Raw genomic sequence first — 13,949 nt, forward strand, 5'->3', positions numbered from 1 at the left:
TTGATCAATGATATACAGACATGTGCTTACTTGGACAGACATAATGCTCTGATTATGGCTTTGTTTTAAAGAGTACATCCATGTAAGCTTTGTCCAGATTGATGGATTTCTTCTGCATTGCTGCCCGCAAATGCTCAGGGAGCAGCCTCCGACTTCTTATCTCACCCAGCACAATCTCATCCTTGTTTCGAGGTCTCTGGGTCCTGGCATCCTCGAGGGCACTGTGCACATCCTGCAGTTTCATTTGAAGCCAGTCCTGTCTCTCTACGGTGTGTCGATGTTCTCCAAGATTATGCATTAGTTGCATCTCGCTCACTGATCTTTTTCTGCTTGAAAGGAAAGCAAAGAAAGAGACTCATAGCGGCCCTTCTTGAATTCTAGATCTTCACTCAAAACCCCACATTTGAGAACCTTTTCGAGATATCACAATACAGAGCCATAGGACCTACCTTTCTGATTTGTAAGAGCTAGAATTACATCTTGAGAAGAGAAGGAGGGTGGATGGAGGCTTATTATTGGTAATGGACATATTAGTGAGAAGGCATAAAAAATGGGAAGTAGTACACTTTTGTGATTATATTGTTTGATCATCATTTATTTTAGCTATTGTAGATATGCTTAGGGCTCATACCATAGTAAGTCACTGATTAATAAAACTGTAGTGTTTATTCAGGGGTAGTTTTCTGTGAACACTAGAGCTAAGAAAGAATGATTTCCTGTGGATTTGTATCTCAATGCTGATTGATGTTAATGTCTAAGTGCAAGTTCCAGCTAGATTCTCACACAGTAAAAAAGTGCTCTCCTGTGCAGACCCCCCAAGTGTCTAATGAGATGAAGCTTACCCAATGATATTCCTAGGAGAACACTTACATGATTTTTCTCCCTCTCCTCAGCTGCCTGTTTTCAAAAACTGTTTAAGAACTCAGAGTATCTGAGATCTCTACAGCTATATCTAGAGGGTAGGATTTGGCCAGCTTGGCCAACAGGCTCAAAAGCAGGGACAGAAAGACTTGCATACACATAAACTTACATACAGACAAAGTAATCAGGTTCTCAAGAACACCTCAAGTCATCCTCCAAACTTTGGAAGTGTAAAATAATGTACTTACATCATTGGTCTTCCATCAGAGTTTGTAAAAAAGCATATGGCATATATAATGATTGCAGTCCTCGCCAGATTTTTTATAGAAGTCATTTTGTCTACAAAGATAGAAACGAATACGTGTATAAATCTGTATTTCAAGTAATTCCTGTTAGTTCCAAATAAATTGAGTTTAATAAAAAGTTGAAGGCAGACATCAAAGAAGTGATTTTGAAAAATAGATATTTTTTGTGAAATGAGTTAAAGAAAGGAATGCAAATGAAGAATCTGTTTCTAATACTAATTTTGAGAGCAACTTCATAGGCAAGTCTAAGAACTTTGGTCTTAGCTTTAGTTGCCCTGCATGATCATCACCATCATCATTACCGTCGTCATCATCGTCATCATCATCATCTAGGTACCCGTCCCTTGGATAATTTGGTGAAAAGCACCATGTTCTTCCATTATTATTGTTGCTGTTCTTGTTATTATTATTAAATTCATATTTCATATACTCAAAGTATGTTGAAATAGTTGTATATTAGCTATGCAAGTTAAAAGTTTTGTTTTATCTATTTCTCTTGCATACTCTTTAGAGTTAAGAGGCTGACAATTTTCTTGACAATTCGGCATAGAGGCATAACTCTACTGAGTTATTCGTTCCCCATTTAATTCCATAAGAGAAATCAGAATTGAACACCTCAGTTTTTTCAGTGATAATCCTGCATTGCCAGCATGAATTCCACTCTGGTTTGTACAGCAGCAAAACTGCCACTTGAGATATATTTGAGAAATATCTATTAATGCTGATGCTACAACAGGCAGAAATGACACAGTCCAAATATCAGTTTCCAGTCTGGATTTTCAGTATTGGCAGCCAGAAAAGGCATCTTTTTGTTATAGCTTAAGAAATTTGATACAGAGTAACTGAAATTTTAAAAATATAAAATTCCACAATGCCATTTTTGCAATATTTTATGCAGCTTTACTCTGGATCAGAAAAGCATTTATTAAATGGTATCTTACATGAGAGCCTGAATGTAGTCGCAGCAGTCAGGGTCTGGATTTGCTTCAAGATATTTCTAACTCGCTGCCTCAGATTTTTTTTTTATTTCACAAATCTGGTTCAGATAATAAAACAATTTGATTGTACTAATACTCACTTTATTTTTAAGTTAGGCTGAACAGAAGCTAATCTAAAAATCAGCAAAGAATCAATGCTAACATTCTGTAAGTAAGTCTTCTGGAGCACTTGGAAATAAAATAGAGTATACTTACCAGATAGTGTCTTCCACAGATTTCTGGTTTGGGTATGTCGGCAGATGACTGTCTCTTGATGTCAAGTATATTTAAAGACTACTGAATTGGTTCAGTGGACCCCTTAAATGTAACTTTAAAATAGAGCTTCTAAGTAACTTCGAAGCCCTTTTATTGTCTCAGTTGATGTCACTCTCAACACACACCCTCCTGACCCTCATGTACCCACCCTCAGATGCTTTTGTTAATTTGGCATTTACAGGAAAAAGAAAGGTCTCAGCAAAAATAAAGTATCCTGGGTAGCTGTGAAGAAGTTTGACTTTTAAATTCATATTCCCTATTCCTCATAGATTTGTACCCAAGATAACGTGATCTCTGAAGCTGTTGAAATGATTTGCAAAGAAAACTTTGTTAAATACAGGCAGGTAAAACCTACATTGGGCAGCGAGGTTAGTGATCTGCAAATGCAAGATTATAACAAAATATTGAAAAGCTAACATCTATAATACTTGTGGGAAATAACAATAGTCACTTCAGCTCGGTTACTAGGTTTCTTTGTGAAACAATATACTGGAGAGGAGCAGAAGCCCTGAGATGATAGTGGATCATGTTTTTAATGAGAACCTGGTGGTACTGAAAAGTTGTTAAAATACACTGTTCTATTATACCTATACCAAAGAATATCCCAGCACCTCTCAAATGTGCCTCCTAAAATGGAGGCATTCGAAGAGGCTGTGATGTAAATTAGTACTTTAAAAATTTTGAAAAGAAATACAGAACTCTTTGCCTATATTCTAAGAAGGGAAATGTGTAAACCAGCAATACTTTCCCATACGTTTGAAGAAAGATTATTTTTGGCTGCAAGATATTTTTTCTGCATTAGGTATTTCTTCTGGGTTCCAGCATATTTCTCCAGGAAAATAAAAATTGATAAAAAAGTTTACATCTGCATATTTTAACACACCATTTGAAAGCTATTACTGCTTTTACCATTAATGCTTTTTAGGTTACACTATATATCTGTTGTATTTCACTAAGAGGTAAAAAAGATAGTTTATAATATGGATTTACATAGGTGGTATTCCCATGAGGAAGGGAAGGTTAGAAACAGAAACTCCATAAAGCTCCCTCAGTAAATAGTAAACTGAGAAAGTGAGAAGTAAAGAAATAATCCACTTAAACAAGTTCAAGGAAACAAGGTAGAGAGGCTCCCAACACTATATTGTCAGTTGTCAATAACCTTACACCTACACAAAAAGAAAGCACAAAGGTTTATGGGGACAGTATGTTTTGTATCTGGTGTGGCCACTAGGGATACTAACCTGAAGGCTTTAGTGACTAAAACTGTGCAACAAACATGGCAAGCCAGGAAAGGATTTGAAAAATCTCTACACAGTTAATAATGAAAAGCTCCATTTTTTGGATTTTACTATAACAAACATCTGTAAAACCTTTAAACATGGCAGTATTTTTACAGAGGCCTGGCATTCCTAAGGAACCTCTACCAAAGCCTTAACTAAAGGACAAACATTAGAAAATCTAGTGTCTGTATACAAAAAAAATCATGCTTTCATATAAACTGGCAGCAACTGATAGTAGAAATGGGCAATAAGCCATTAGTAAGAATTGCAAAATGACGGTTTGCAGGCTTGAGTTGCCGACATTATTATTCTAGTTGCAGTTATATCCCTTACAACAGACATGTGAACATGGAAGAGACCCCAGCCTGGAGCTTTGTATAAAACTGAGACACAGAAAACACCAGAGCATGATGGTGTAATTGAAAATACTTAATTCACTTCAGACAACTTACAGTATATTAGTGCTGATGCCCTTAAAGATGTAGTTTTAGCTGGCTTCTTTGCATCACACCTAGTCTTTGAAACAATTCTGAAATAGGATTTTTTATTCAAAGGTACTAAATATGTTGTACCTAAAATCTCAAAGATGTCTAAACTCAATACTTTAAAAATATTTCCATGTGAAAAATGCACAAGACAAATTAGAATTGCACTGTCTCAGATAAGTGAAGATACAAAAATAATAAAAATATGGAATATGTACCCCACTATTTGTAAATAAATAGAACCTGTGGTTGTAAATAAAGAAACTAAATTACAGCTCAAAATGGGCAGAGCTTTTTCTGTATATGCAGAAAAAATAACTTATTTGATTTGGATTATTATCGCTGATATCCAGAAATTACATTATTTGAAAATATTACCCCATGTCATCTATATTTGCTAAACTTGGCATATCAAATGTGGGAATGACAGATAATGGACCAAATGAATGCAGTTCTTTTACATGATACTGGAATCGTGAACATTTTTGTTTGGACACAGTGCTTGCACTGTGAAATGATGAGCTGAAAATGGTATTGAGCTCTTCTGATGTTTCAGAAAGATGAAGATTCATGTTCACATTCAAATTTTTCTCTTTCTTAAGCATCCCTTAAAAAAATTCAGGTCTCTTTGGGTACTACTTAATGGAAAGGCTAAACCCAGGAAGCCAGAGCTGACACCTTCTGAAATGCTGTTCATCAGGAGTCTTAAGACTCCCCAGATTTATGGAGACTTTGGTGAAAAGGAGGTATATAAACTTTTATGCCGAAAAAAAAAATCTCCTCAATGAAAAGGTATTTCATGATCCTTTGTAGGTATAAGAGTGTATATAAATACAATGGCAAAAATGAGTGAACACCCCCCCACCCCCCAGGTTTTTTTAGGAATTTCTAGTGCCTACAGATGAGGAGTGACCTACATGAAAGATTTTTTGCTTCTCTTAGAATAAGAGGAGGGAAAACAGTGGATTCTGAGTTTCCATATTCTGAAAACAGCAGGCTGTGAATGAGCCAGTGCATGAAACTGGGTACAACTGAACAGAGCAGTCAACAAACTGTAAAACGTTAAATGTTTTGGGTATCTATGAGAGAAAGGCACTGATTCAAAAACTGATTGCAAACTATTGGTGTATATGTTGCATTATCAACACTGAAATTTCTTTTCCTTTGGAAGTGGAAGAAGTTAGAGCGGGTAACTTAGGCTGAAATACAATAATGCTTAGTAGATTGTAGTTCAAATTTGTGATTTTTTCTTCAGCAAACTGTTTCAGGTTAGACCTAAGCTTAAACTGAATGTTCTCTTCTATCATCATCTAAAACCATACAATGTTATACTGGAAATGAGACAATATAGCAATATAGAATCATAGAATGAACTAGGTTGGAAAAGAACTCATCAAGTCCAACCTTTACCTCAGCACTGCCAAGGCCACAACTAAACCATATCACTAAGGGCCTCATTTGCACCTTTTTTTTTAACACTTCCAGGGATGGTGATTAATGAGAATGAGATTTCCATTTCACTCTTGGAAATGGAAATAATCTGTAGTCAAAATGGTGCCCTTTATTTCCAGTTTCTTGTTTGATTTAACTCTGGTTTAACACTGTTGTTTTAATGCAAGTGAGGTGTAATAAAATTTAATTAATATGGAATGTGGTAAATATTTTATAGGTGTTTAATATTCTAGCATTTATTACAGTGATGGCTTCTCTGTGCCATGAGGCATTATAGACATGAAACAAGGGCATGGCATTTCTGAAGATGAGGGAGAAGGCTGAAGAACTGAAGATGCTGGAATCACAGTGTGGGAGGGAAGAGCTGACCATAGCCTTTTCCTCTGACAAGGCTTTTTCTTGATCAGTCAGAAAACTACCCTTCTCTGACCTTCCCTTATAGATTGTGCAGATACTTGAATCAACCATGCATGAAAAAAATCTGTGTCACTTTGTTTGCAGGTGGTGTGCCACTTACGTTGAATTTGTTCATTGAATGTAATCAGACTCCAGGGTTGAAAACAAGAGGAAAGCAATTAGGCAGATTTTTCAGCCAGGTAGGTGAACAATGGCCAAATTCTACAAATTCTGAATTTTTTATAATCTACTTCATAAATTCTATTCATTTTGTCGAAGAAAAATATTATACTGCATCTTGAAATTGAACACATACTAAGGTGCATTACTGGAATATGGATAGAAGACACAGCTTTCTACAATTATGTGCTTAAGGGACTAAAGCATATTTGCACAAATCAATTATGTAATCTGGTGTATTAATATTCCTACTGAATTCTTCATCCTCTAGATTTAAGGCTTAAATACTGCAGTGAAATTACTTCTGTACTGTTTACAAAATCTTTTTCCACTTTGCTTGTTCCAGTGGGTAATTCCAGATAAAAAGCTTTATAACTGCAACTGTGGCTAAGAGAATATCAGTAGATCATTGAGCAAGGGAACAAAGTAATTGGTGACACACTGGATGATTGGTGAGGCAACCTTTCTAAATGTGTCCACGGAATGTTTCTGCCTTGACACAATGAAGAGCCAAAGTGACAGTCAGTAAACTCTTTAGAACTTCATTTGATTGACAAGATTTGTGGCTTTTCAAATACCACAGCATCATGTTTGATAATTTATGTAAGCAATGTTGGGTATCTTCAGGTGTTTTTTGGGTTCTTGCAGCTAGATGAAGCTTTGACCACATGCCAGTTTCCAATTAGATAAAAACCAGCACAGATATTTATGTGAAAATCAAAAGATGGGCTATCACAGTTTTAGTTTGTGTCCAATTTGCTTCATACAATGTGTTTTTAGCAGCTACTGGCAAATGTGAATTTGTAAATAATTGCTTGCCAGTATATTTTTCTCTAGTTACATAAAATCTTTCATCTGAGAATCATAATGTTCCTGAATCTCCCTGATTTCTTTCTGAGGGAAGTACATACTGATGATATTTCTAGGTAATGGACATCTAGGCAAAGACATCACTGAGAAAAAGATCAGAGAGAAAACACAAAACAAGGGCTGGTAGATTCTAGTTCTGGTCATCTGACTTTAGGTACGCTTGCTTACCTAGGGAGATAAACTGGACACTGTAATGGTAACTGTGATCCAGATTATTTCTAGAGTTTTCACTGATTAAGTGAAGCACATACAATGTCTGAATGGACACCCCTGTTAGGTCAATGTAACCTAGCCATGTTATCTCACAGAGCTATCTAGTTTATAATGGAATTTCTCTGTTGACCTATCATGGACATGCCAGGCTTTGTCGATATGATCACAAATGTATGAGCGTTTGCTCCCTGCATGCCAACCTATACCATGGCTGCATAGAATTTCGCATAGCATTACATGGCTGTTTTGAAGCCTAAATGGAGAGCCCTGCTTACCTCATTTCTCTGTCATGACAAGAATCTGAAGCTTGATGAAACAGCTCAGAGTAGCCTGGAGGAATGCTAAAATGGCTGTTAAGGAAAGTCATGAAGATGAGGTACCTCTTAGTCTCTACAGAGACATATTTCAGTGGTCAGTAGCAAAAATGTTATTGTGCATCACAAACTATAATTAAAGCTGTGGTTAGTTTCAACACATACATATTGGCACATTTTTTAAGTGCTGTTAGTGAACTGTTAAGTAAATACGAAAGTATTTGTAGAGTTGTGTGTGAAAGCATAGGTTTTACTTGGGATTTAAAAGTTGTAAATTATTTTACAGCAAATAATTAGTGGGATATTAGCCTTCATGACAGTGAAATGCCATGCTGTCACTGCTTTGCTGAATTCATTGCTATAATGAACAGTATAGTACTATATGACCTTTTTCAGTAGGTAGGAAACTAGCACAGTACTCAAAACTACTGTTGGATCATTGGATTTTGGGGATCAATGCCAAATTGAATTATGCATATGCATACACACATATATATAGTCATACATAGGCCAAGGTTTTCATTAGCCTATACTGGCTCCAAGTATTTTGTGCAGGCTTGAGTTCCCTTGTAGTGACACACAGTGTAGTTGGAGCTCTAATGAGGGCTCATGTTCTTTTCTGTCACCCATGAAACCAACATAGCATCCTTGGCAAGCCACACAAGGAGACCAGCTTTGAGAGCACAAGTAATCCCAGAGGAAAATGCAACATTGGAACAGGGCTGAGTCTAAAATCCACCACTCATCTTTCCCAGTCTGAAGCACCTCACTCAAGACTTCAGGGTTCAGGAAACCTCTCTTCTGCATTGCACACACAGGCAAATGCATACACATCCTGTAAAATCATCATTTTAAAATTGATTAAGACATCTACTAAAAATGGTTTAAGTAATTTAATATTGCTGTCCACTTGATCCTGAAAGTGGGAGGTAGAGAGCAGCAGATATCTACAAGTATCAGGTTTGACCTAAAACCATCATAAAAACGAGTGTGCTAGCTCTGCGTGAAATACAAAAAAAAAAAAAGACGACTCAGGATGATACAGAGTGGAACAATGAAGGTCTGCATGTTTTATGCAGGTAGCCACATATTTTTCTATCCTTTTTACTGAAAAAACATTTCAAGCTCATATTCCCATATTTTTTGCAGTCACTGCAGATGAGCAGATAGCATCCAAGTAAGCAATCTGGACCTTGATAAAATCTCATGGGAACGAAGTGTACAATTTACAAATGAATGATGACACTTCAAATCTTTCGTTCGATCCAGTGAATGTCCTGAAAAAAATCATAGTCCATCGTCAGCTGAAACATAGAGAACTTGCAGAAGTCATTGTTTTGTTTGGGGTTTGAAATATTATGCTAGGCGCTATGCAATCACACGAGAAGATGCAGACCCTTTAATAATGGCGTTACTAAGATTAAAAAAAAAGTGCATTTTATACAAAGCTTTTCATTATTTCAGATATTATTTACAGCAAATAAAATGTTCTAAGTCATATATTAAAGACCCTGTCCCAGAAATAAAGTCCTTTCAATGAAAACTTCTATGTACAAGACTTACTGAAGATTAATTCAGTAGTTAAATATTTTGGCCTGAAGTTTCTTCAAGATATTATCTTAATGTGTTTGTACACATATTTATACTATCTTCTAAAAGGTTAATACTTTTACTGTATTTTCCCTTCTTTATTTAATCCATCCTTTTCACTAAATTATTAGCTGGATTACTAATAGTTGTCTAAATCCAATTCTTGAATTAACAATTTTCTTTTATAGAACTCAAAAGACATTTTATATTCACATTATATGTATATTTTAAATCCTTCTATGTTGACCAGTAATTTTCTCAAAACTCATTTTTCTTCTTAGACCTTCATGAAATATCAGCACTAACATTAAATTTTTACAGTAATTCTCAGAATCTAGTTCACCAAGAAGTCTAGCACCTTACATGCATTTGGAGCATCCATCATTTCATCTTCTGCTTTTTACTTTGTTCTTTTTTCTTGTTGGATTTGGCTGTGTGGTCTATGAGAAAATGCACTTTACATTAAGATGTATGGGTCTCAGTGCTTAACAGTTACTTGCTTTGGTTTCTTTGTTTCTCTGTGTTTCAGGCTCCACATTGAGCCAGTGAGATTCAAAAGAATTAAGAATTGGAGTTTGGCTCTACACATCATCACCCTGGCCTCTTCTACTAAGATCTTCAGTAGAGGAGAGCATTATTATTAACTGTAGTGATAGTTCAGTGCATTAGATAGATTCTACTAGTCAGTATGTCTACTCAAGATCTTCTGTGCTGACATGTGTATTTCTCCTCTCTCACACAGCTATACAGACAATTTAATTTTTTTCTTGTTAAACTGCTTAGTTCTCTGCTTAGCTTCTGCTGAAATCTATTCCTAGGCTGTGTCTCTTCTTCCACTTGAAATTCCGACTCTTAATCTTAATTTTCTAGGCTTTTTGTAAAAGGCCTAGATCCCCACTTTGCATTGTACATCGCCGGTTTAATCTCTGCAGTTTGGGCTAGGATAGAAACAAATAAAGATTTTCTTAGTTTACACTGTATGACAATATATAATGCTGAGTAGAGTATAATGCTGATATTTCTGCCCTCATTTTCTGCTACCCTTTTTTTTACATTGTGATCTCCCTATCTCATAGGATAGGCTAGTTAAGGTAAGAATTAACCAATTCTGCCTAAGCAAGTCACTTAATATTCTATGCTTCATAGTCCTTACTAAAATGGCCATCCCTATAGAATCCTGTTACTAACTTTATTTTTTCTGTGGTAACCCCTATGTTAGGAACAGGATTTTCTCCATTGGCCAGATAACTTTCCTTCTCTTGTCTCTTTTGCATTTCGCTTTACTGCCCATTACCAAAACAACTGGCTGTTTCCCAGTATTTAAGAAAAGATAACAATTACTATATATAGGCAAATATTTATATTATTGAAAAGAACCTGTAAGAAGCAGCCCAAACCTACACTATACTGCTACAAACCATTCCTTCCCCTCCTCTAAGTTGTACAATTCTGCATGACCTCAGGACTGTGAACTCTTTGAGTATGGATTGTATTTTTCCACTAATTCTGATGCACAGTTATCATCCTGTAGCAGTAACAATAGGCTTTGTAGTTTTACAGTGATCCTACAATGCATCTCACAAAAGAGCGAATCATGAAAGGGAATATTCTGAGCCATCATCCCTAGCAGCCTGGTAAAATTAAAGATTGGATAATTAAGGCAATTACTGCATTAGTTTTTCCAGGATTAGTGCCCTTTCTCCTCTCTCTGGAGAAACACCTTTAAAAGAAGCCTCTGCATATCTCTGTAACGCAAATTACCTGAAAAACAAAGGCATCGTCAGAAGCTAGTAGGAAATAGGGCATACTAATGCGCAAACAGATGCTGAGGCAAGAGTGGCATCCTAGCCCCCAAAATCTCTTTGTATCTGAGAGAACTACAAACATTTGTGAGAGTATAAATTTACCATGGTGCACAGAGGAGATGGTTTGAGCTAACAGTTTGGTTTTGTTCCATGCTAGCATCTGTGCTGTAACTATAGGAACAGAGCCCATAAATAGGCCAACCCAGTTACCTTTTTGAGAACTTCAGGGATGGCTAATCCCCAAAATAGATGAATTACATAACTCTGTTCTCTAAACATACTCATTCACTCTGCAAATTGGGTTTTTTGCACACCTCTGTAAAATTAGTTCATCCCTCTAGCATGTATTCAGTACTCATTGGAACAGTTGTTCAGTTGACATAGTTGTGCTAACTCAAAGAAACAAGGCTAGTTTTCAGCATCTGAGGATTTGGGCTTTGGCTGCAGATATTTATTAAAGTGCATTTAAAAAGAAGAGCAGATCTGAAATATCAGACTGTGACAATGAATCTCAAGTTTAATTCTGCAGGGTCAAAAAGCCATATTTTTGATGCACTGGGCTGGATGCACATGGCTGAGTTATATGAGGGGGAGCAAATACTGAAACTTAATCGTGCACATTTGCAAGACTGTTCTTGAGCTTAAGGTTACAACAGAAGCTGGAGAACTGTTTCCTCCTCTGGAGAACAATAGTATTTAAGAAGCACCATACAATAAATGGAAGATCTCATCCTGGAGTTCTGAAATCTGTCCTTAAAGGAGCAAATATGCATAAATCTGGACCTAGTGTATAATAAGTGGAAATGCCATTCTTGTATCAAATGTTAACTCTCCAAAACTCTAGGGACTTCTTACAGTGATGTAGAGTATTGGAAATGTTTGCAAACAGAATAGCACAAGGAGTCCTTAATGCATGCAGGTCTATGTCCAGTTACTGCCTTCTCAAACTGAGCAATCATTATGTCACTGCTACAGTGGCCTAGCAGCCTAATCATGTAAAGACAGGACATTGCATTGGAATGGGCAGCTCTGAAGACACACATGCTCCAATATGACCTCAGCACACTAAGGACATACTTAGAGGAATAGTATCCTTCCAGGAAAGAGTGCTGTATGGCTGTATTATCACTAATGCCTGAGCAGGTCTCTTGCTTGTGGTAATTCTTATACCATCTTTGAAGGAAGAGTTATTTCATGCATTTTACAGATGAATGAACAGAAATAGCAAATTTCAAAGCTGGAATCTGCCTAGAATTCTCACCAAAGGCCAGGAAATATCAGCAAATATCACCAAAAGGCCCCTGCATCACTGCGTGCAAGCGAAGATACTTTCCCATAAAAGTGGTCCACACTGTGTAACGTTACAGTGGCAGAGACCTAAAGCTGAATGCATTTGGTATGTGAAGCCCTGCATTCCAGGCAGCAGTGTGGACCACAGGGCTGGGGGGCTATTACTGCTCCATTATGTAATGTTCACAAGCTCTTTGCCACAAGTGATCGAACACCTGCAAGAGGCACATATTTCCCACTCTACTAGGGTTGCAATCTCATCTTGTCTTTCCTGTATTTATCTTCACAGAGGAATTACTCAAAATCTGCAGACTTTCTTTTTAAGCCTCTTGAGTGTCACTAGATTTTCACTCTGTCTCATGTGACACTTGGGTGTCACTAGATGTTTCACTCTATGTCTCATGTTTTGTGCTCTCCAGATATACTTTTTGTTTGTTTGTTTTCCCATCAGCCTTCACTATTTTATCCACCTCTGTTGTGGTTCTCTCCTGCGGTTTTATTCCTAATTTATAATCAGTCACATGGCACACTACCTCCCATATTTCTGAAGAAATATGAATACATATTGTTCTGCTTAATTTATAGCTCTGTTCTTTTGAAGCATGAAGTAAAAGCTCTTTGCAAAAATATGAACACTGAATGGAATGATTGTCATTTTTTGGATTTCTGGGGAGTCTCACACCGACAGCTGTTATTGCTGGTGCCAATCCCACCTCCATGTAATAAAACACTTCTCTGTATTATCTCACTGCACAAGTATGATAAATACTTTGTTACAGGCATTTACTTACATCCTAGTCCTTCTGTGATGGTGAAACACAGGTGTTAATAAGTCACTCAGCTTCTGGGGCTGCATTCTAAACAGCATTAGACTAACCAGGTGATGATATCACATCCGTATTTTGCATTTCCAAAGCAGTATCTTGCATTTTTATTTTTCGAAGTACAGATAATGAAAGATTGCAAAGGTCTTTTCAAATTTCTCAATGTTCAGAAGAGACTACTGTCCATTTAACATTTTTAAGAGCAGGAGCTTTTAACCATCTTCTATTTCGCAGAATCATTTAGATTCTCAGAGGTCCTGTAGTTCAACTGCCTGTTCCAAGCAGGGTCAACAATGAATTCAGACCAGGTTGCTCAGGACTTTATCCAGTTGGGTCGTGAAAATCTGCAAAGACAAAGATCTCAGAAGCTCTCTGGGCGACCTAGTGTTTAATATCCTTTAAGGGGAAACTTTTTTTACCTTCATCAGAATCTCAAATATTTCAATTTGTGGCTGTTATCTCTCATTCTCACACAATGCACCTTGGTAAAAAGCCTGTATCTTGGTAACCTTCTTTGAGGTACAGTAAGGCTGTTATTAGGCTCTCCTAAGCCTTTTCCAGGCTGAATAAGCTTTTCTTAACTGGTCTTCATAGGGCAACTGCTTCAAGCCTCTGACCATCGTGGTGATCCTCTGCTGGACTTGTTCAAGTCAATCATCTTCTCTATACTGGGGGCCCCAAAACTGGACAGAATATTCCAGGTGCAGCCTAGTGTGTGCTGAGTAACAGGGGATAATCAGTTCTCTCAGTCTGCTGGCTGTGCTGCTGTCGATAGAGCCCAGTATGCTGTTAACCTTCTTTGCTGCCAGGGCATACTGCTGAATCATGTTT

At 37.0% G+C, this 13,949-nt stretch overlaps 1 protein-coding gene across 1 annotated transcript; it reads right to left on the reverse strand.

Annotated features, from left to right (window-relative positions):
* On the reverse strand, positions 1-1,195 carry PTH (parathyroid hormone). Its single transcript, XM_030485429.1, has 2 exons — positions 1,110-1,195; positions 1-326 (listed from the first exon to the last, which is right to left on the reverse strand). The coding sequence occupies exons 1-2, from the start codon at positions 1,193-1,195 to the stop codon at positions 53-55; spliced, it is 360 nt and encodes a 119-aa protein (XP_030341289.1). The 3' UTR covers positions 1-52.
* Between the last annotated feature and the right edge of the window lie 12,754 nt (positions 1,196-13,949).

Source organism: Strigops habroptila, chromosome 4 (assembly GCF_004027225.2).
Source record: "Strigops habroptila isolate Jane chromosome 4, bStrHab1.2.pri, whole genome shotgun sequence".
NCBI lineage: Eukaryota > Metazoa > Chordata > Aves > Psittaciformes > Psittacidae > Strigops > Strigops habroptila.